This window comes from Rhipicephalus microplus, chromosome 6, assembly GCF_043290135.1.
Source record: "Rhipicephalus microplus isolate Deutch F79 chromosome 6, USDA_Rmic, whole genome shotgun sequence".
NCBI lineage: Eukaryota > Metazoa > Arthropoda > Arachnida > Ixodida > Ixodidae > Rhipicephalus > Rhipicephalus microplus.
Window position 1 is genome coordinate 90,100,045 of NC_134705.1, and position 22,056 is coordinate 90,122,100.

General features: G+C 45.6%; 1 protein-coding gene across 5 annotated transcripts in view; it reads left to right on the forward strand.

Annotated features, from left to right (window-relative positions):
* The window catches only part of Lpin (phosphatidate phosphatase LPIN), a 162,799-nt gene that overhangs the window by 108,909 nt on the left and 31,834 nt on the right, over window positions 1-22,056 (forward strand). For all 5 annotated transcript variants that reach the window (XM_075866171.1, XM_075866169.1, XM_037418975.2 and 2 more), the window contains 3 exons: window positions 5,290-5,385; window positions 12,408-13,228; window positions 14,784-15,055. In XM_075866171.1, the coding sequence (XP_075722286.1) occupies window positions 5,290-5,385; window positions 12,408-13,228; window positions 14,784-15,055 (1,189 nt within the window). The remainder of the gene's footprint in view (window positions 1-5,289; window positions 5,386-12,407; window positions 13,229-14,783; window positions 15,056-22,056) is intronic.

The window sequence follows — 22,056 nt, forward strand, 5'->3', positions numbered from 1 at the left end:
ACTTGTCCAATCGGAAATTCTGTGTCCGTGTGGGCAGTATTCTCTCCCAAACATTTGTGCAAGAAACGGGAGTACCGCAAGGTGGTGTACTTAGTTGTACACTTTTTATTATCAAAATGAATTCCTTGCACCTGTCCATCCCCCGCAACATGTTTTATTCCTCATATGTAGATGACGTCCAGATTGGCTTTAAGTCATGCAACCTAGCAATGTGTGAGCGGCAGGTTCAGTTAGGTTTAAACAAGGGGTTCAAATGGGCAGAGGAAAACGGATTCCGGTTGAACCCAGAAAAAAGCACCTGTGTCTTGTTCTCCCGAAAGAGAGGCGTGCACTCAGAACCTGACATTGAACTGAACGGTCAACGTCTGTCTGTCAATGCAGAGCATAAATTCTTAGGCTTAATCTTGGACAACAAGTTGACCTTCGTACCGCACATTAAGTATTTAAAAACAAAATGTTTAAAACCCATGAATGTTATAAAAGTGTTGTCACGTACCACTTGGGGTAGTGATAGGCAATGCCTCATGAATCTGTATCGAAGCCTCATTCGCACCCGCTTAGATTATGGGGCCGTTGTTTATCAGTCTGCAACTCAAAGTGCTTTGAAGATGCTGGACCCCGTGCACCAGTTGGGCATCCGCCTTTCTACGGGTGCTTTTCGCACCAGCCCTGTAGAAAGCCTTTACGTTGAGTCAAATGAATGGTCGCTTGATCTACAGAGAACTTACATGTCCTTTGTATATTTTCTTAAGGTGAAGGCAGACAAGAAGCACCCCTCATACTCTACCATTATTGATTTGTCGAGCTCCATTCTGTTTCAAAACAGGCCTTCGATGAGGCAGCCCTTCTCAGTTCGCCTGAAGGGTCTAGCTGAGGACACTGGAGTGTCACTTGAACACAGTTTAATGGCTCCTGTAGCATACCCGCCACCGTGGCAGTGGCAGACTATAGATTGCGATGTGTCTTTCCTAGAAGTTACTAAACATGCGCCTATTGCTTATATTCGAACATACTTCCTGGAACTTCAACACAAATACACACGTCCTGAGTTCTTCACAGATGCCTCTAAGTCCAACACCTCTGTGTCCTACGCTGTTATCGGCCCTTCTTTTTCGGATGCTGGCCCTCTACATCCAGGCACAAGTATTTTCACAGCGGAAGCCTACGCGATACTTGTGGCAGCTAAGCACATCAAATAATTAGAAATACAAAAAGCAGCAATTTATACAGACTCCCTCAGTGTTGTAACGGCTCTGCACAGTCTTAAAAAACAAAAAACCCTGTCCTCGTCTCACTTCACTCTATTTTATGCACACTCTACACACTCAACCAACGTGTTGTAGTGTGCTGGGTGCCAGGGCACCGAGAGATTCAAGGCAACGTGATGGCGGATCAGCTTGCTGCATCCGTCCGCGAAATCAGTGCCACTACACCCATATCGATCCCGCCCTTTGATCTTAAGCTGTCTCTCAAACGAAAGCTCGGGGACTACTGGCAGAGCAAGTGGGATAGACACACACAAAACAAGCTACACGTTATCAAGCCACACCTTGGCCATTGGCCACCAGTATCAAAATCGCGTCTAACAGAGGTAACACTAACAAGACTCAGGATAGGACACACATACATGACACACACACATCTTTTGTCCGGTGGCGATCCACCATTGTGTGATAAATGTGGTGAGACATTAACAGTTCTTCACATTTTAATCCAATGTAAACAATTAGACACTCTAAGAAGACAACACTTTCCATTACCCTACCGACAACATATACCATTACACCCCGCAATGTTTGTCGGTAGGGAACCACTTTTCACCCATAAATCATTGCTAGCTTTTTTAAAAGATGTCGGTTTTTATCATGTAATATACCCAGGCATTGTGTAGCGTGACCTCTCAAGAGAGGTTGCTGCTGCAGTGACTATATTTAAAAGCACTTGCCTCACAGCCCTTGGACACAAGGGCGCTGATGAGGCACTTGTGCTAGTGCCAAATATTTTTGCATGCTTTTATTATCAAAACCTTTGTCACCCTTTTTACTATGCATATCACGCCACTGCCATGATCTTAATACTTATGTTTTTACCCGCATTATTGCGAGGAATTTTAAGGCCCCTATACAGCCACGCAACATATCATTGTCCGCATCTCTACTCATCGAAATGGCGCTCTTTGGCCATCATTGGCCCTTGCGCCACAAAGCACCACACATCATCATCACTAGTAAGTCTGCTTGGCTGGTACCTGGTCCAATGGAAAAATCATATATTACCCTATTTACAAGTGTATAAGTCACACCTTTCTTTAAGATGCACCCCATACTTCTTACGACTTTCAAAGAGAAAAAAAAAAGATATATTGGGCACATGATATATCAACACCATGACACACGAAGAGTTTATTCATTGCGAAATGCAAAATCTCACACAGCATTGAATATCCATCAGCAGTTGCACAAAACTCGTAACGCTGTCCCAAAGCATAGAAAACCAATATTTATTGCTCGAAGTCGCATTCTCTAGTGCACTGTCTAAAGTTGTTCTGCTTGGGCACCATCTCTGGGTTGCTGCTGTCGGCCCCTGAGTAACCCTTTCGCGCCGCGTCGTTAGTACCTCGAAGCACATCACCGTTATTGCCTCTACGGCAGTATAAGGCTCGGGGGGAACACATAACTAACCATTTAACCAACCATCGAGCCGCATGGTGAACTCCAAAACCGCCGAAGCACACACACACAATAGCTAAATTATGACAGGAAGCTAGAAGCTGCAACTACTGCTGGATTGCCAAAAGGTTTCATATAAAACCCGCAGCATATCCACAGAGTGAATGATAATGAGCCGGGCAAAGTGTCGGTCCGTGTGATGGTCCGTGCATTCATCCGTCCGTCCGTGCTTCCGTCTATCAGTCCGTCCGCCTGTCTATCTATCCATCCGTGTGTTCGTCTGTGCATCTGTTTGCCCGTCCATGCATCCGTCCAACCTATTGCACACACTTCTATTGGACCAACGCCATCTGGAAAATGAGACGAGAAATGGTGATGAGACAGCACCATTTATTATACTCTCCGGGAGATACTGCCGGTTACATGTGACGCAGGATAATGTTAGACTAAGAGGAGCTTCGCCTCCAGAAGTGATGCTGATGATTACAAAATGTTGCTTTCATTTTTCTTACTGGTAGATCATGGGCGCAACAACATCATGGTAAATGGTGTGGTTGGTTATTCAAACTTACATTATTTAGTCCTGAAAGACACCACTAGTGCCTACATGAGATGCCTTTTTTATTTATGACATAGTAAGCTGCACGGGTTTCATATATCAAGAAGAAACAATTCGAACTACAAGATAGTGCATGTAATGGTGGCGAACCTGTATTGTGGACGTAATCTCCATGATCCCTGTGCTGCTAGGAGCATGTAGCCTCCATATGAGATTACAGTTGTTTCATTATTATAACAAGATTACGTATCTTCTTACAAATGCTTTCATGCACAGTTTTACCATACTTCTTAATAAAATATGGACATATTCGTCACTCAAGATCGCATGACATTTTCAGTGTACAAGACAAACTTTTGTATTAGGCGCATTAGCGAAAATTTCAGAAAAAAAATGGTGCGTGTTATACTAGTGAAAATATAGTACACACATTTGCATACACATTTTCTCAGTATACACATTTGGGTAAGCAGTAGGAAAACTTTGTACATGCTGAAGTTTTAATTTATCAACAGGATTATTAGTCTTCGATCGCACTACTTGCCTGGCCCTTGTAGGGTTGCTTGGTCAGCAAAATATGTGGAATGTGAGACGGCTTGCAGTAGACCAATCTCCAGTTTGCTACCCTTCACTGGAGGAGAGTTAAGGGGAAACAGAAAAGTAGGAAACAATGAAGGCAGAGAAGGAAAAGGAGTAATTTTAAATGAAGTAAGTGGCTTAGCCTCATACAGATCATAGCTGTGATGGAACAAAAAAAAAAGAAATAGTATCGGGAGGATAGGTCGGCAAAAGAAGTGGAACTCAGTCAGACTTGCATGGAAATATATCTTGCGCTCTGGACTCACTTGGGCTTGTCAAAGCTTTCTTGAGCCGGGCTCACTAGATAGAACACACTCAGAAAAATTTTCTTCAACCGTACCTAGTCCAACTCAAACTCTCCAAAATATTACTCACCTGGACTCGTGGCTCCATCCGAGTCTGAGTTCGCCAAGCTATGATCAGCAAAGTCAAACCTGGTGCCCGTATTGTAAGCGGCCTAGCAACAGCAGTATTACAACTCAGCGATAAGACCTCGTCAGTTATACGGCTCTTCGAGCCTTACCGATAACTTTCCAGGCAGGCGCTCTTATTGTGACGCTTTAAATAAACTTTTTATCTCTAGTATTTACCTTTCCGAAGATGGCAGTTTGTCCTTGGCATTACTGCGGCTTTAACGCTTTCCCTCCCGTTGACGAGGATAGGTGTCGGGTGACTGTACCAAACTTTGTGCCCTCTTCATCGATAGAGACCAGTCCCTCATGGAATCATTGACTACTGTATCTGTCATAGCTGTGTTTCTTGACACCAAATTGCTACAATTGCCCATGTTATGTCATTTGTGTCTTGGCTTGCGTTCTACAGTGGACTTTCGGTAAACGGAAATCTGTTAAACAAAACTGCTACTTAAATGAAACAACTGCCTGTGACGTGATTGGTTTCATACTTGAATGCTGGAACACAGTTCTCTTCTCGGTAAACGGCGCTCCTCTTATGCAAAACACATTTTCTCGGTCCCTTCAAGTTACGTTCAATGAGAGTCTACTGTATCCTTATCTTTCATTGTATTGCCATGCAGTGAAGCCATGTTAGAGCTGTGGTTTCAACGCAAGTGAGAGTTCAAGGGGCCACGACATTGAATCGAAAGAATGGTACTGTTTCATTCAGCAAAAAGAAAAAGAGCTTTACAAATTAATCAAAAAGTAAATTTCAGTAAATTAGGCACTGGAGAACTTGGGTTTGACCTAGTTGGTGGTTAGTGTTCGACATCTTGACCGCACAAAAAAAAAAAAAAAAAAAAAAACCAGGGACAGAGTGTGGTGTGATGAAACTGTGTCGTCGTAGCTCTCTCTATCCTCAAGTTTTTGTGAAGTCAATATGTCGAACAGTAAATTTGGCACAGTTTTCTGCCTTTTTTTACGTTAGTGAAAGGGTTAACTATTTAGCACTAGTGTCCAAACTGAGGTAGAACCTTCTTTCGGTTGTGTTTCATTTGTGTCCCGTGTGTTTTGCATGTGTGTGCAGGTCGACATTGAGATTAACGGGAAACCTGTAGATATTCACATGAAGCTTGGAGAGTCTGGCGAGGCATTCTTTGTCGAAGAGGTCACTGAAGAATCGGTAAGTTAAGCAGTGATCTTTTTGTTTTTGTTCTTACGCTTACTTTTTTTTTTAGTTTGTGAGTTAGGGTGATGTGTGGATGATACAGGATATTACTCTAGGTTTTTCTTTACTGGGTCGGTCCCACTTTGTCAAAACTGATTCTGTAAACAAACTTTTATGCAATATATTGCTACATGCATGTATATTGATGTTCTAGGAGGCGGCGCGCGTGTGTGCCTGACAAGGAAGACGAAGGGCAGTCTCCTCTCGATCGCTGGTGAACCGGTCACGCCATTACCGCTGGTTTTGAATATATCTAATCCCCAGCCTCGGCGATACGGCGTCTCTTCTTTTCCGTAACAAATTTGGTGGAGGTGGAACGTTCCCGATCTTCACTACGAAGCTTTGCAGTGGCCGCACCGGCCATGGCTACCAATGACAACAGCCCGTCAGCGTCTTCATCTGTAGCTCCAGCCCCTACATACCTGACGATGCCCACCCTCTGTGATCCCGGTACATTCTCCGCACAACCTGGGCTTGACGGTGACTACTGGCTCCGCATGTACGAGCGTGTTAGCCAGACACACTGATGGGACCCTACCATGATGCTCGCCAACATGATATTTTACTTGGAGGGCACCCCACGGGTCTGGTTTGACGCCCGTGAGACCAAGCTCACCAGCTGGGATACCTTCAAGGAGAGACTACACGACATCTTTGGGGACCCGTCCGGTCGCCAAATGGAAGCGCGAAAAGAACTCGCCACGCGTGTGCAGTCCTCACGTCCTGTATGTCACGTACATACAGGACGTGCTCGCGTTGTGTTGACGAGCAAATGACAGAGTGTGACGAGGTGGGCCACATACTAAAGGGCATTGCGGACGACGCCTTCAACTTGCTTGTCTACACTAACGTCACGACCGTAGATATGACTACGAAGGAATGCCGCCGCTTCGAAATGGCCAAAAGCCGCCGTGTTCTGCCTCAATTTACGTGGCTACCAAACACGGCTGTTACATCCACCTGCACCGATCTCGGCGCCACACCACCCATACAGGACAGCATGACACGAATAGTTTGACGGTAGCTTGAGGCGTCAAGTCCGGCACCATTTCCTCCACATCCGCTCGACCATGGCGCCGCACAAACGCCCCCGGCAGTCTCCGTTATTCAAGCCGTCGTGAGGCAGGAAATTGCAAAGCTCGGTTTTTCTGTGGCCTGCCCTGTCTCTCGACCCGTCTCCAGACCAATGACAACAAATGCACCACGCCATGACTCACATTTTCTTCCGCGATCCCGCAATCCGGAGGAATAGAGAACTGCAGATGACAAGCCGATCTGCTTCCGCTGCCACCGAGTTGGCCATATCTCCCGCTACTGCCACAGCATTTGGACGCCCTCGAACTGGAGCCATTTTACCTCTTCTCGCCCATACGAGGACTCCCATCGGTATTCGCCCAGTCGTGTGTACCCTTCTTCCGACGTCCCTAACAGCCGCTCTACCGCTCGTTCGCCGTCACCTCAACGCCGCCGTTCCCCATCGCCCCAACCACGCCGCTATCCGTCCGTCGCCGGTCAACTATGGATCCTCTCGGACGGAAAACTAGATCATGCAGCTCTGGGAGGTAGTGCTGCATCACTTGCGACTGGTCCAAATCCTCCGTTGACGCTCCCTACTAATACGAACTTATTGAGGTGTATGTGGGCGGTATTTATTTGATGGCGTTCATTGATACCGGAGCTCAAGTGTCCATAATGAGTGCTAATCTGTGTCGCCTGCTCAAAAAAGTCCTCACGCCTGCAGCAACTAAAGCCCTCCGTGTCGCTGATGGTGGAACTGTGGCCATCACTGGAATGTGTACCGTTCGCTTTAGTATTGCCGGCCACCATGTCCCCGTTTTATTTACGGTGCTTTAAAATTGCTGCACGACCTAATCTTTGGCATGGACTTCCTATCGACGCATTCTGCCCTGATAGATTGTGCCGCCAGTACTCTCTGCCTAGAACTTCCTCTTCTCCCAGATTCTCACCCTGAACTCCCGAACAGCCTGTGCACCACTGACTTCTTCCGGATACCGCCTAAAGCTCTCATATTCGTCGAATTGGCAACACTCTCTCCCGTGCTTGATGTTGATTATATCGTGACGCCGTTTGCTGATGTTCTCCCGGCACGTGACATTACTGTCCCACACTCCATCGTAACCATGGCATCGAACCGAGCATATTTACCTGTTATCAATTTCGGTTTCATGAAACAAGTGCTACCCCAAGGAATTTCGGTCGCCACGCTAAGACCCTTAATGGACGACCGCGTCACCTGTTTTAGGGCAGACGTATGTCCCGAGCACGCACATCGCTCGCAGGATGCCACGTGCCTTGATGCGACCTTACGTTCCATGATCGCCCCGGACCTCAAACCTGAGAAGTCAGCCGCGCTACGCCGCCTTCTGGCTTCATACCGCGACATATTCGACATCGACAGCCGTCCACTTGGCCAAACTTCACCCGTCAAGCATCGCATTAACACAGGTTATTCTCATCCCATTTATCGGCGACCATACTGGGTGTCTGCCACTGAGCGTAAAGTAATTAAACAAGAAGTCGCCAAGATGTTAGCCAAAGGAATTATTGAACTCTCTTCGAGCCCTTGTGCGTCCTCCGTTGTGCTCGTTAAAAGAAAGATGGCATGTGGCGCTTCTGCGTGGATTACCGTCATCTGAATAGAATCACGAAAAAGGACGTTTACCCTTTACCCCGCATCGATGACGCTCTCGATTGTCTCCACAGCGCCCGATACTTTTCCACAATAGACTTACGTTCCGGCTACTGGCAGATTGCTGTCAACGAAAAAGACCAAGAGAAGACTGCATTTGTAACTCCAGACAGCCTATATCAGTTCAAGGTTATGCCATTTGGGCTATGCAACGCCCCAGCCACGTTCGAGCGCATGATGGACTCTCTGCTACAAGGGTTCAAATGGTCAACATGTCTTTGTTATATTGACGATGTCGTTGTATATTCCCCAACATTTGAGACCCACCTTCAGCGTTTGTCAGCTATTCTCGACATATTCCGCACTGCAGGCCTCCAATTGAACTCGTCGAAGTGCCGCTTCGGACGCTGGCAAATTACAGTGTTGAGCCACCTTGTCGACGCCTCTGGTGTGCAGCCGGACCCCGAGAAAATTCGTGCAGTCACCAGTTTTTCTGTACCACAGTCAGCCAAAGAGGTCTGGAGTTTTGTAGGACTTTGCTCCTATTTTAGAAGGTTTGTGAAAGATTTTGCAACCATCGCTCAACCCCTCACAGAGCTTCTAAAGAAAGACATCACATTTACGTGGGGTACCGACTAAGCTGCTGCTTTTTCTCACCTAATCACGCTATTCACGCTCCACCCATATTGGCTCACTTTGACACATTCGCTCCGACGGAAGTTCAAACCGATGCTAGTGGTCACGGTTCAGAGCCGTCTTAGCCCAACGCCAACGGGGACACGACCGAATAGTCGCCTACGCTAGCCACCTCCTCACAGCTGCTGAGCGCAACTATTCCATTACAGAGCGTGAATGTCTTGGTCTTGTTTGGGCAGTCTCAATGTTCCGCCCATATTTATATGGCACTGATTTCTCTGTGATAACTGACCATCATGCGCTATGTTGGCTTAGGTCACTGAAGGATCCTACTGGCCGGCTTGGGTGCTGGGCTCTGCGACTCCAAGAGTATACTTACACAGTGACGTACAAGTCAGGACGCCTACATCAGGACGCAGACTGCCTGTCCCGCTACCCGGTTGCTGAGTCGAGCACTATGCCTGACACCGACACCGAGCCTTGCGTCTTTTATCTTTCGCAAATGACATGCATCGGTGGTGAGCAGCACCATGATGTGTCCTTGCGTGCTATCATTGAGTGCCTCGAATCACCATCTTCCAATCAGTACCATCGCTCATTCGTGCTCCACGATGATGTATTATACCGCGAAAGTTTTGAGCAGGACGGATTGGCTCTGCTGCTTGTCATTCCTAAACACCTTCGCTCAGAAGTTTTACATGAACTTCATGACCTTCCGTCTGCTGGTCACCTTGGTGTGTCACGCACTTACGACCGAATACGCCGACGCTTCTTTTGGCCAGGGCTTGCACGCTCAGTCAGAAGATACGTTGCGGATTGTGAGGAATGTCAGCGCCCCAAAACACCATCGACACTTCCCGCCAGACGCCTTCAACCACTTGATGTTCCGTCAGAACCGTTCTTCCGCGTTGGCTTGGACCTACTTGGCTCTTTCCCCTTGTCTTCCTCGGGTAACAAGTGGATAGCCGTGGCGGCCGACTACGCCACGCGTTATGCCATCACACGAGCTCTTCCAACAAGCTGCGCCACAGATGTCGCGGACTTCTTCCTCAAGGACGTGATTTTGCAACACGGACCCCACGGCAGCTGCTTACAGACCATGGCCGCACCTTTTTGCCGAAGGTCATAGCCGACATCTTGCAATCCTGTAAAACGAGACACAAGCTGACTATGTCATACCACCCGCAAAGCAATGGACTCACGGAGCGTCTAAATCGAACTTTTACAAACCACACCGACTGGGATCTCGCGTTGCCGTATGTCACATTTCCCTATAATTCTTCGCGCCGTGACACTGCCGGTTACTCTCAATTTTTCTGCTGTTTGGCCGAGAACCAACATTGCCTCTAGACACCGTCATACCGTCCCCTAAACTACTGACCAGTGAATATGCCAGGGATGCTATCACTTGGGCCGCTCACGCATGCGAAATCACCCGTACTCGCATTCTGACCTCTCAAGAGGAGCAACGGCGCTTGTATGACCAATGACACCGCGACGTACACTTTCCGCCCGGTTCTTTGGTTCTTCTCTGGTCTCCAACCCGTCAAGTTGGCTTGTCAGAACAACTGCTTACTCGCAACACAGGCCCATACCGAGTCCTTCGTATGGTTACTCTTGTAACATATGAAATTGGTCCTGCCACCCCGTCGCCTTCATGTGCCCAACAGGGTACCGATATTGTACATTTTGTGTGCTTGAAGCCCTACAACTCTCCTAGCGATGTTGACATTTAGATGCGCCGAAATGGCGCTTGTGCCGCCGGGGGTTATGCTACATGCATGTATACTAATGTTCTAGGGGGCGACGCGCGTGTGTGCCTGACGAGGAAGACGAAGGGCTGTCTCCGCTCAATCACTGGTGAACTGGTCACGCCATTACCGCTAGTTTTGAATATATCTAATCCCCAGCCTCGGCGATACGGCGTCTCTTCTTTTCCATAACAATATTATACTTATGAACTAAAAAGACACCTCTAATGCTTATGCACGTCCCGTGTCTTGCTGTTATGAAAGATACGCTAAAGTTACACAATCAATCAGTTTAGATTGGTAGCTTATTCTTTGGGTGCTCTATTGCTTTGGATTTCATTATCCGTAGGTTTGTTGTTATACGAGAGAACAAAGGTTAAAATTCACGTTACATTACTTTGCGTAAACTTTAGCACTGTGAAATCGTGATTTTTTAACTCTCTGTACCATATTTTGATCAAATTGGTTAAATTAACTTAACAGGCACTGGCACGAAATTAGACGGTTGAGATAGCCTGTGGGATCGGTTCTCGTGAACAAGCGTACATCATCTACCAAATCTCAAAATATTAATATTGCTTCTGAGGTGATTCATACCTGAATTTTAAAGCTGGCGTCTGCAATTAATTGCTGTGTGAGGCATGTCGCTGAATTGACAGCATTGTAGGTGACCTGAATGGTGACCCCGAACATCAGAAACGTCGCTACTGTGGCTGAGTTCCGAGCTGGCGCAACTAGAATTTTAGTCACCATTGTACTTTTGACGCGCTTGCGCCAGGAGGGTGCTATGTTGTGGCTGCTCCTGAGTTTATGCCTGTGGCTAACATGCTGAAAGTGTAGAAGCCTCAAAAATATTGTTTCATCATGCGGCGACAATGACGTGGCTCATGTGGCAGGTGAAAGAACGTCGGCAGACGACGCTGCGCAAAAGTGGGTCACAGTTCACGCTCTACATTTCATTGCATCCGGCAGCTTCTCATCTTCGGACCTCTCCTGAAGCGAAACTGAGATCAATCAGAGATAACCACGCTGTAAATCACTATCTGTCATGGGCTGCAGCAAGCAGTGTGTCATGTTAGGACTTATATAGCCCCAGCAAGGTATTCCAACTAAAAAGCGCCGAACTAAAATTTTTTGTGTCAGTACTTTTTCAATAAAAAATGTTGTTGGACTATGTGGTTCATGCTGCTAAATTAAATTTCCCAACTTGCTACCAAGTCTCTTGATTGCCTGGGGATCCAATGTAGTTCATGTTTAATGACAAACATAAAACGACCCCTGGCACCAAATTTGGAAACTCGAAATGCTTGTGTTCTTACAGAGTCATACGGAGGCTCTTCTGACTTATCATTAGTGACGAGCATTGCCTGTAAGATATTTTAATTTGGTTTTAAAGTAAGGGTTGTGCTTGTCCGAGTATTCAGGTACAACTGACATTTTCTGTGGTTTGGCGTAGACAGGGGCCCCCTCGTGACGTTGCAAAGGTCAAGCAAGTATTGTTGGCATCGGAGAACATTTGTGGGGAAAGCACAATGCCTCGACTGAGACTCGGCGAGGAATATTGTTTGTCCCTCATCTTGCTGTGTTTTTGGGCTGCTCTTAAGGTGGTTGTGGCGGGGTATTTCAAACTGATGCAAAATCAGTCTGTTTTAACAATGCTACCATAAATTATATGATGCGTTAGAGCATTTATGATTTAATTTTGACGTTAACATACGTGAAGCTACAAATAACTAAAAAAGTTGTGAATAACACTTTCACTGTCAAGGGTCCTTTAAGAAACGAAGCTTTGAGCAATGCTTTTTTCTCTAGAAACAAATGCAGTCCTGCCACATCAGTTTGGACACAAAATTGGTTTTCATTACTCCAAGCTGACCTATAATGTTCTTGTTTAGAATTACTCAACTGATCACGGAAATCTTTTCTGAACTTTTAAACAGGACCATGTACCGATTCACCTGGCCACGTCCCCGCTGCCCGACTGTCACGACATTGGTGAGGAGTTAAACAAGCTTAAGGCAGCGCTCAGCCAGCAGCTGGAAAACAACATCAACCGACCCGACTGCCTCCCGTTGGCCGAGTTGAATGTGGGGACAGACACCAACGATGAGCTGCCCACCATCACGGGTACAACGCCGGCAACGCCCATTCCATTAGCACCCTCAGCCGAGCCCCGGCGACCCTCCACAACGCGGGTGCACAAGCCCTCTCCCATCCTCGCGTCGATGCAGCAACCCCAGGAGTCTATCGGCGTGCAGACTGAGTCGGCCATCACCGGTTGTGAAGAGGAGCAGGACGAGAGGCCGTCAAACGAGGCGGAACAACCGGATGAACCGAAGTACGCCTCGTCTAACAGCCACCAACAGCAGCAGTCAGGCAAGCGGAGGCGGAAGAAGAAGCACCCCATCCGGCGGCGGTCACGCATCAACGAGGACCCGCACAGCCGCACATCTATGTCGGGCAACGACGACCAGGACATCTTCCAGATGGACAGTGACTTTGAGGAAGAGCGGAGCGGGAGTGCGGCGGCCATTGGCGTCACTGCGCCGTCGTCTTCGTCGCCGTCGCCACAGATGACACCGTCTACTTCCACAGCCCCAGCGACCATGTTCATGAGCCGGTCAGTCACCATGCCAGCAGACATAGGTGCAGCGCGCGAGGAGTGGCAGCGAACCATGACACCCAAGAGGCTGTCGGTGACATTTCCAGCGGGCGGGGCGTTCCACCCATACAGTGACGGAGACTTGACGCCACCTCGCAGGTACAGCAGTGCTGGAACGTTAGCGGTTGAATTGAGTGTACAGGAAGGCAGCTAATTTGAGTGGTATTTTAGCTACCATTTATACCTTGTGTGAACTGTTGGTTTGCGTGTCGAAGTGATGTTGGCTATATCACTTTTTTTTTCCTTTGATATGAATGTGAGCAAGTCATACTTATAGAAAGTTTAGTTAGGTAGACATTTTTAGTCTCAATAAAATCATATATAAGAGTTACAGGGAAGGTCAGAGCAGTGCTGTATCTGTGAAAAGTAAATGTACATAACACTAAATTACGATAACCGACTCAACTACAACCATTGTTACTACTGCTATATTATGCTCGACACATCAGGTGCAACACTGTAGAAGTGATGCAGGATGTCCAGTCAGCACAGGGTGCAAGTGTGGGCTAGTCGCGCATGGATTTCATTGCAAATGTGGTCCCAGCTGTGGCTGACTGCTACGGAAAATAACCCCAGAGTCCGTGCTCCGAAAATTAGGAGATGTTAAGTGACACATGATGAGGCATAAAACATCTTTGTGATTTGCTCATTAAAAGAATCGGCCCTGTATTTGCATGTAATCTGCAAATGTCGTCGAAAGACGATAGTTTTGCGTGTGGAGAGAGTTAACAAAACATTTATTTGACGTTCTGCGCAAGAAAATCGGTGAATGGTATTTCAAACGCACTGCGTTAGAGTGCCTCGAGCGTGCAGCGGAGGCGAACGAGCGCATCAAGTTACGTCACACGTGAGACATGAGTGCCATCTGGCAGTTTCTTTTGGAAAGCAAAGCGCGTGGCCGTGCGCGCCCCTCTCAGAGGTGATAAGCTGTAGAACGCGAGGCGACTGGTAGGTGCCACCACCATCTCGTCTTAGCATAGCGTTGGAAACACGCCCCATTCCGTGCAAGCGTTGCATGGTAAGCTCAACGTGATAAGTGCTACGGTCCTTAAAATTACTTATGTATGCGTTTTCTCGTAAGAGATGCATATGCAGAATATATGCAAGTTTTTATGGTGCCCCAGACATGTGCAATAATTGCTTTTTAATTGACAATTGCACAAGCATGAACGCTCAACCTTGAGCAACATTTGTGGTAGCTGCGGATGGGGTCGGCTGTTTCAAGTACCAGATGCCGTTAAGAGTGGACAAACAGAGAAATGTACAGACAAACAGACAGACAGACAGACCAAAATTTTTGTGTCGGAGGTCCCCAAGAAAGACTATCGTCTTTAAAATAAAGAACACGTGGTGAAATTATTTATCTATGTCTTGATGCCAATGTATCTATTTTCGATGCAGTCAAAAAATGCTCAAGGCCCGTGTACTCGGATTTAAGGGGGCATGTTAAAGAACCCCAGAGGGTTGAAATTTCCAGAGGCGTGCACTATGGCATTCCTCATAATCATGCTGTGGTTTCAGGTCATTAGGCAGTGGCAAATATAATTATTAACACATCGTCGGCAAAAACTCTCACTGACTTACATAGCACGGCACTTGACGTATGAAACTGAGAATGGGCCCAGAGTGAAACTGTTGTCGCACCCTCTCGCAGCCCTCACAACTCGAGGCCCTCGAGCCCAAAGTCTGACACGGAGTACGAGAACCAGATGATGGACGTCAACAGCCAGACGGAGGAGAACACCATCAGCTGGACGTGGGGCGAGCTGCCGCACATTCCAAACGCGTCGCGGTTCTCCCAAGAAGAGATAAGCGCGGCAACGTCTGCCATGAACGGCGGCGTCCTCCGGCTCTCCAGGGACGCCCAGGATGACAAGCACTTGGGCCCACTGTCCTCCGATGAAGAGGACGTTGGGGAGAAGCTTGGTGAGTCCCTAAAGACGCATCAAGAGTGTTCGACGGCGAAGCGTGGCTTAAACCAGACTAGTGAAATGTGCAAGAAATTCATTGTGATGAAAAAAAATTCAAAAGCCCCTGCCTTGGCATGTGGGATGCTTCAAGTACTATTTTTCTTACCTTCTTTCTGGCCTTCTTTCTTTCTTTTCTCTTTCTTTCTTACAGATGGTGAAATCCATCTTGCTTATTTCTTCCTTTATGCTAGGAACCCACCTTTTTCATGATGCCATGATGCATGTGTTCATCTTTCCCTAAACGTTAATGTCTCAAAACATCTCTTCATCTCGAAAGCTTTCATTCTGGCTTTGCCAGTTGGCCCCGCCCCTGCCAAGACCCTACTGGCACGGCAGAGGGCGGTACGGAAAAAATGTAAAAGGCAGAATATATTGTCATTCACGTGCTTGGCAGTGAAATGCTCGAGATGCCACTGGCAACAATGAAATGGGGCAGTTTGAAATAGCAAGTTGCCTCGATAAATTATCAGGTTGCCTTATCATACACAGCTAATCCCAGTCAAAAAAGTTCAAGTGGTTCAGTGGGAAAAATACCAATTGACATCAATTGGTTTTCAACCCATTAGAATTTCGCCACCAGTTGGAAACGTACCAATGATATCTCATTGGTGAACCAGTTCATATCCAATTGGTTATAACCATTCAGACAGAAGCGAATAAAGAAAAAATTCATACCCTTCAGCACACCGTTGAACAACTAGAAAAAACTGTCGCAATTCAAGGCAAGAGGCTTAATGACTATGAAGATAGGTCACGACGGAATAACTTAGTAGTATATGGCATACCAGAAGGCCCAAAAGAAACCAGAGAAGTCCTTGAAGACTTAGTTGTCCGACGGGTTTGCAATGATGAACTAAAAGTCGCTGTAACCTCTCTCGAACGCATTCACCGAATTGGTAAACCGCGAAATGATAAACCCCGGCCAATCATACTCAGGTTGTACAATTACAACGAAAAAATAGCCATACTAAATAACTGTTTCAAACTAAAAGGCAGCAAAGTTTCCGTGTCACATGACTACTCCCAGGCAACGCAGCACATAAGGAAAAAACTTTGGCAATCTGTACGTTCTGATAACAAGGCCGACAATAAGATAAAACTGGTTCATGATAAACTACATATTAACAACGACATTTATGCGTGGGACGAAGCAAAAGATTGCCGGGTGCTCGTGCGCAAAGGTAAAAAACGAGAACTGAGCACTAAACCGAAAAACACGAAAAAGGCGAACGAATGACTTCCGGATTCTACAAAGCAACAACCGAAAACATTGAGGCTCATTTCCCTTAATATGCGAAGCTTATGCAATAAACAAGGCGAACTGGAACACGTGTTGTTAACATATGACCCGCACATAGCTGTCATCTCCGAAACTTGGCTTTGCCCAGATTTGCCTGATAATTACGTGATTCCGTCTTCATATACGTGCTATCGCAAAGATAGACTTACACGAGGAGGTGGTGTGGCAATTCTTGTGAAGGCGGGCCTTTCATCTGTTTCACTGCCTGCTGTTAACCCTGACCACGAAAGTGTCTTTTGTAAAATAAATATTTCAGGAAACCATATTGTTATTGCGGGAATTTATAGGCCGCCGGGAGCTCCCTGTGAATTTTTACTTGAACTGTATGATCATTTGGCCGTGTATAAGGATCAGAACATTATTGCTGCGGGAGATTTCAACTTACCGCACATAGACTGGTGCTCGATGTCATCAGGGGGCACTGATACAAAGAACTCCGAAATCCTTCTAGATACTTTATTAGCTTACAACCTTACACAGACAGTACTATATCCAACACGGGTGACTAGCACTGCTTCCTCCATTCTAGATTTAATTTTGTGTTCAGCCAGCTTTACTGATCATACCACAGAAATTCACGAGGGAGTCTCGGACCACAAGCTCGTATATTTTTCCTGCAAGCTTCCAAACCGAATCAAGTTAAACAACGCTAAATTTGTAAAAGTAAAAAACTACAACGCAGCAGATAACCCAAACATTGCCCACCATTTAGAAGAAGCATTACTGACATTTCACGATGACGATGTTAACGTCTTATGGGCAAAGTTTAAGTCATGCTGCAATTATTGCATCAATAAGTTTATTCCAGATAAAATGAAAAAAATCAACAAAGCCAATCCTTGGATAACCAGAGAAATTATACATTTAAAACGTAAACTAAAACGGTACCGAAAAAGGAAAAACAAGGACGCCGCCCTCCTTTTTAATCTAAGTTCTAAGTTGAAATCTAAACTACGAGAAGCTAAAGAGCACTTCTATTCAACCACCCTTGGGCGCTTTGCTACTGAATCCCCTCACAAATTCTGGCAATTTTTATCAAACAAGGACTCGAGAAGCGTAGATCAAATAGCTGTTGGTGCTCGCATTGTTACAGATAAAAAAGAAATTGCTGATACGTTCAATTCCTATTTCCAGAGCGTATTCTCAAGGCCAGCCACGCTGGGTAATACGCCTTACGTCAACGATAGCAACCAATATATCCATATTACTGTCGAAGGTGTTACTGAGCTGCTCTTACGATTAGATCCTAAAAAATCCGCAGGACCTGATAACATTCCCACCGCATTTCTCAAAAGATATGCAGAGCTCCTAGCTAGATTCTTGGTACAGTTGTATTCTAAGTCTCTTGAAACTTCTTGCCTCCCACTTGAATGGTTGGTTGCCCGAGTGAAACCAATTTTTAAAAAAGGCTCTGTCACCGATTATTGTAATTACCGACCCATATCTCTCACTTGCACAGTTTGTAAAGTTCTCGAACACGTAATTGCTAAACACCTAAATGATTTTCTTGACAACAATAATCTTCTTACTAACGTACAGCACGGTTTTCGAAGAGGTTTTTCAACTGCAACTCAATTAGTAGTTACCGTTCATGAGATGGCACAGGTACTTGACGAGGGCGGACAGATTGACGCAGTTCTAATAGACTTCTCAAAAGCGTTCGATAGAGTTCCACACTCGAAACTAATAACAAAAATGAAAAACTTAGGCATTCCATCACAAGTCGTCAATTGGGTCATTTCATACCTAACTGGCCGCAAACAGTATGTTGAAATTGACGGTGCCTGTTCTCGTTTTCTTGATGTTTTTTCTGGCGTCCCACAGGGTTCGGTCTTGGCACCGGTTCTATTTAACATTTATATTAATGATCTTGGCCAAATTGTGAAGCCCCCTCTACGCCTTAAGCTGTTTGCAGACGATTGCATCATCTTTAGCCACATAGTGTCTGTCACTGACCAGCACGTTCTTAACCGTGCTTTGCATGCAATAACGGAATGGTGCAATAAATGGGATATGATTATAAATCTCGACAAGACAGTTTACATGTGCATCTCCAATAAGAATAAATCTCACTTCATGTATAGTCTTGGCAATTATCAGATTAAACAAGTGGAGGAACATAAGTACCTGGGGTTAACCTTGACGTCCAGACTTAACTGGTCAACACATATAAATAACATATGTTCCTCCGCGAGAAAAAAGTTAGGATTTCTGAAGCATAAATTAGGTGATGCCCCCTCATCGCTTAGACTCATTGCATACAAATCCATTGTAAGACCCACCCTAGAATACGGAAGCATTGTATGGGATCCCCATACTATCACTAATAAAGAAAAGCTTGAAAAAATTCAGAGATTGGCAGCTCGCTTTATTTATAAACGTTTTAGACGTCGCGACTCCCCTTCAGCTATGTTGGAGCTCGCACACCTAGAGCCATTGGCCAACCGACGTAAAAGTGCCCGCCTAAACTTTCTACACCAGCTATATTTTAATAAATTGGGAATCCAGTCGCAAGATTACATAGCTAATAACCCTAGTCGAGCGTCTCGTCACAAACATAGCCGAAGTATTACACCGTTCTTTGCCCGTACAGACCAATACAAATATTCATTTTTTCCCAGAACTGTTTCCGATTGGAATGTTTTGCCAGAGTGTTCACCCTTGCTGTCATCCAATGTATAATGATTGCATACTTACCTGTTGATTATGTACCCTCACATTCATGTGTCGATCTTGCATCTATACGCATGTCTGCTGGATATGTACATCCCTCTCCTGCTTGGACCTTTCAAGGTTCGCAGTATTGTCCAAATAAAATAAATAAATAAACTGGTGGCTAATTGGTTGACCAATTGATGTAGGTGGGGGACCAATTGGTCATCCAATTGAAGCTCACTGGTGCCCAAATGGCTAACCAGTTAAAGTGAACTGGTGTAGAACTGGTAATCCAGTTTATCGTAAATGGTTACCCAGTTGAAATTAGGTGGTCTTCAATTGTTTAACCAATTGGAATAGATGTAGTCATCCAATTGAAGGTAGCTGGCATCTAAATGGTTTGCCAGTTGAAGAGAACTAGTGTCCAACTAGGCGCCCAGTTTAAGGTACATGGTATTCAATTGGTTAAGCAATTGAATAGATGTGGTCATTCAATTGAAAGTAACAGGTGCTCAACTGGTCAGCCAGTTGAATTAGGCTGGTTGCCAACTGGTTAACCGGCTGAGCGCAAATGGTCATCCATAAAAAGTAAACTGGTGCTCAACACAAAGAGCCTTTATTAGACAACAATAGTTCTGCGAAAATGTCTCCTGCAGAGTGAACTTTGTAGTAAAACTCCCAATTTCTGCTAGTGAGGGTATTTGTAGTCAAACTGCCGCCTGTTTTGCTGCAGCTTCTGGAAAGGAGGTCGCTGGTGCTCAGTTTTTTTTCTTTGTTTCGAGTTGCATCGGGAATCATGCAGGCAGGCTGCACTAAAGAAAAATATAAGACAGAGAAAAATGAGCTACATGGCTGAAGTGAAAAGGTTAATACACTAGTCTAAAATGCTGTAACTGAACGCTCCGGCACTTTCCAGATCCGGTAGTTCGAGATACTCCACACGTGGAGAATTCGTCCTAAGCGGTCATGCATGCCAACATCGACAGTGCGATTCAGAGCGCGTCATTCGAGTGTTCCAGACGAGTGTGGTTACATCTGCATGAAAGATGGAAATGTTATCGTAGTAACAAGGCTTACCGTGTACAGTAGCTCCCACATTTCATGCTTGCTGCGCCCGTGCACCGTGTCTGCTGCAGTCCCGAGCCAACACTAGTTAGGGTAACGAACAAAATGTGCAAAAGGTGCTAATAATACAGCAGTTAAAGTGGTTCAAAAACAAAGTACTTGCCTTGATTGTGAAGAAATGGGGCTGATTCAATGGATCATGCCAACATGATTATTGCAAAGACACTGAATATAAAACATGCCGGTAAAGCTTATTTGTGTTCGCTGCGTTGGTGCGCTGCTGGTGACGATGCCGGTGGCACTTGCCGCCGCGCTTGCACTGTGAGCGCATGCACTTTATGAAAGTATAAATCACATGACTATTGCTTTGGTCAAAAAACAATGGAAAATTTTGTAATAAGAAATTTATTTTTAAAGTTTATTTTGACCTTACTGTATTGCTTCGAATGCAGCATTTTCGGAAGGCTTGTTAGTACTAAACCAATGCTTGCTCAGGCGCTTTCTCAGTGTGTTCTCTGATGAATAAACTGCGGCGGCTGCTCGTGTGATAAAGATGTCAAGTGGCAAGAAAAGTGTGCAGCAGTACTGTAGTAAGGTGTTTTATGATTTTTAAAAAATGTTACAAAATTTTTACCACTTTCACTCATTGCTGATTTCACAGAACTTGCACATATGGCACTCTATAGGTTCAACCAGTTGAAAAGAACTGGTCTTTAGCTGGTCAGCCAGTTGAAATTAACTGGTTTCTACTAGGTGGACCAGTTGAACACTCACAACATGAACTCTTTGCAACTAGAATGTTTCCAATAAAGGGTCTTCTCCAATTGGAAAGTCGTTTCCAATTTGGGTGTGCATATCCAATTGGACCAACAATATTTTAATTGGGAGGCCGATTGGAATTCACTGTTCCAATGGTTTATCAATTGGGATGTGTGCAACCAACTGGACTGACAAGCATTCTAATTGGGAGACCAATCGGAAACTGGTTGGCCTATTGGAGTGACCAGTCGTAACTGTATGGTCCAATTGGTCCTGCACATTGAAGCACCACATCCCAGTTGCTTTCCAATTCATTCCGTTTATGACCAGTTGCTAGGAACTGGTAGGACCAATTGGACTAATTCACATTTTTTGACTGGGAATCGCCATCGAGCCGGAAGTCGAGGGAGCATCAGTTAGTGAAACCGACTCGTACAAATACGCATGCTGTCTCACCTTCAACGGCTGCGTTCCCTTGCCCTCGTGTTTTCTTTCTTCCTTCTTTTGTGTATGTTGTCACATCCACAAGACAAACAATACTTCTGAGGCAGTACAAGCTTTGTTTGAATAGCGCAGACAGTTGGATGGTTAGTCAGACGTGTGGGCTAGGCATCGCACTGCTGATGAGACATTATGAAAGGCTTATGAGCTTACTAGTGCTACATTCGACTAGCTATTCCTAGCGCCCTTGAGAACTCTAGCAGTGCCCGTTACATCCAGCTGCTTGAAACCAAGTAGCAAAAAGTGTACAACAGGAGCCATGAACTGTGAAGTAATAACATGCATTGAAAACTGGGGAAAAGGTGCTGCTGAATAATAAAACAAGTCGCATTGCACGCATCTCATCGTTAGAAGAATTTATTGATAGTTTGAGGCATAAAGAACTTCTTAATGGAAATATGGCGTATCTTTCGTGCCTCTGGCAGAATTGTGTCTATTTCATTCTCCTGGACAGCCATGTGGTAGTCCACATCTTCAATATCACAATATCATTACGTCAAGTGTGAACGCATGCTCATTTTTTCTTAAACTTTCATTGAATTAGAAACAAAAGGGCTGCCATGTTAAGGTGTGTGTTCGCTCTTGCGATTTTTCTGGACTCGCACGACTGTTCCTCAGCATACCCAGTGCAGCTACGGTTTGCAATGGAGCATGCAGGAACATTACGGGTATGATGT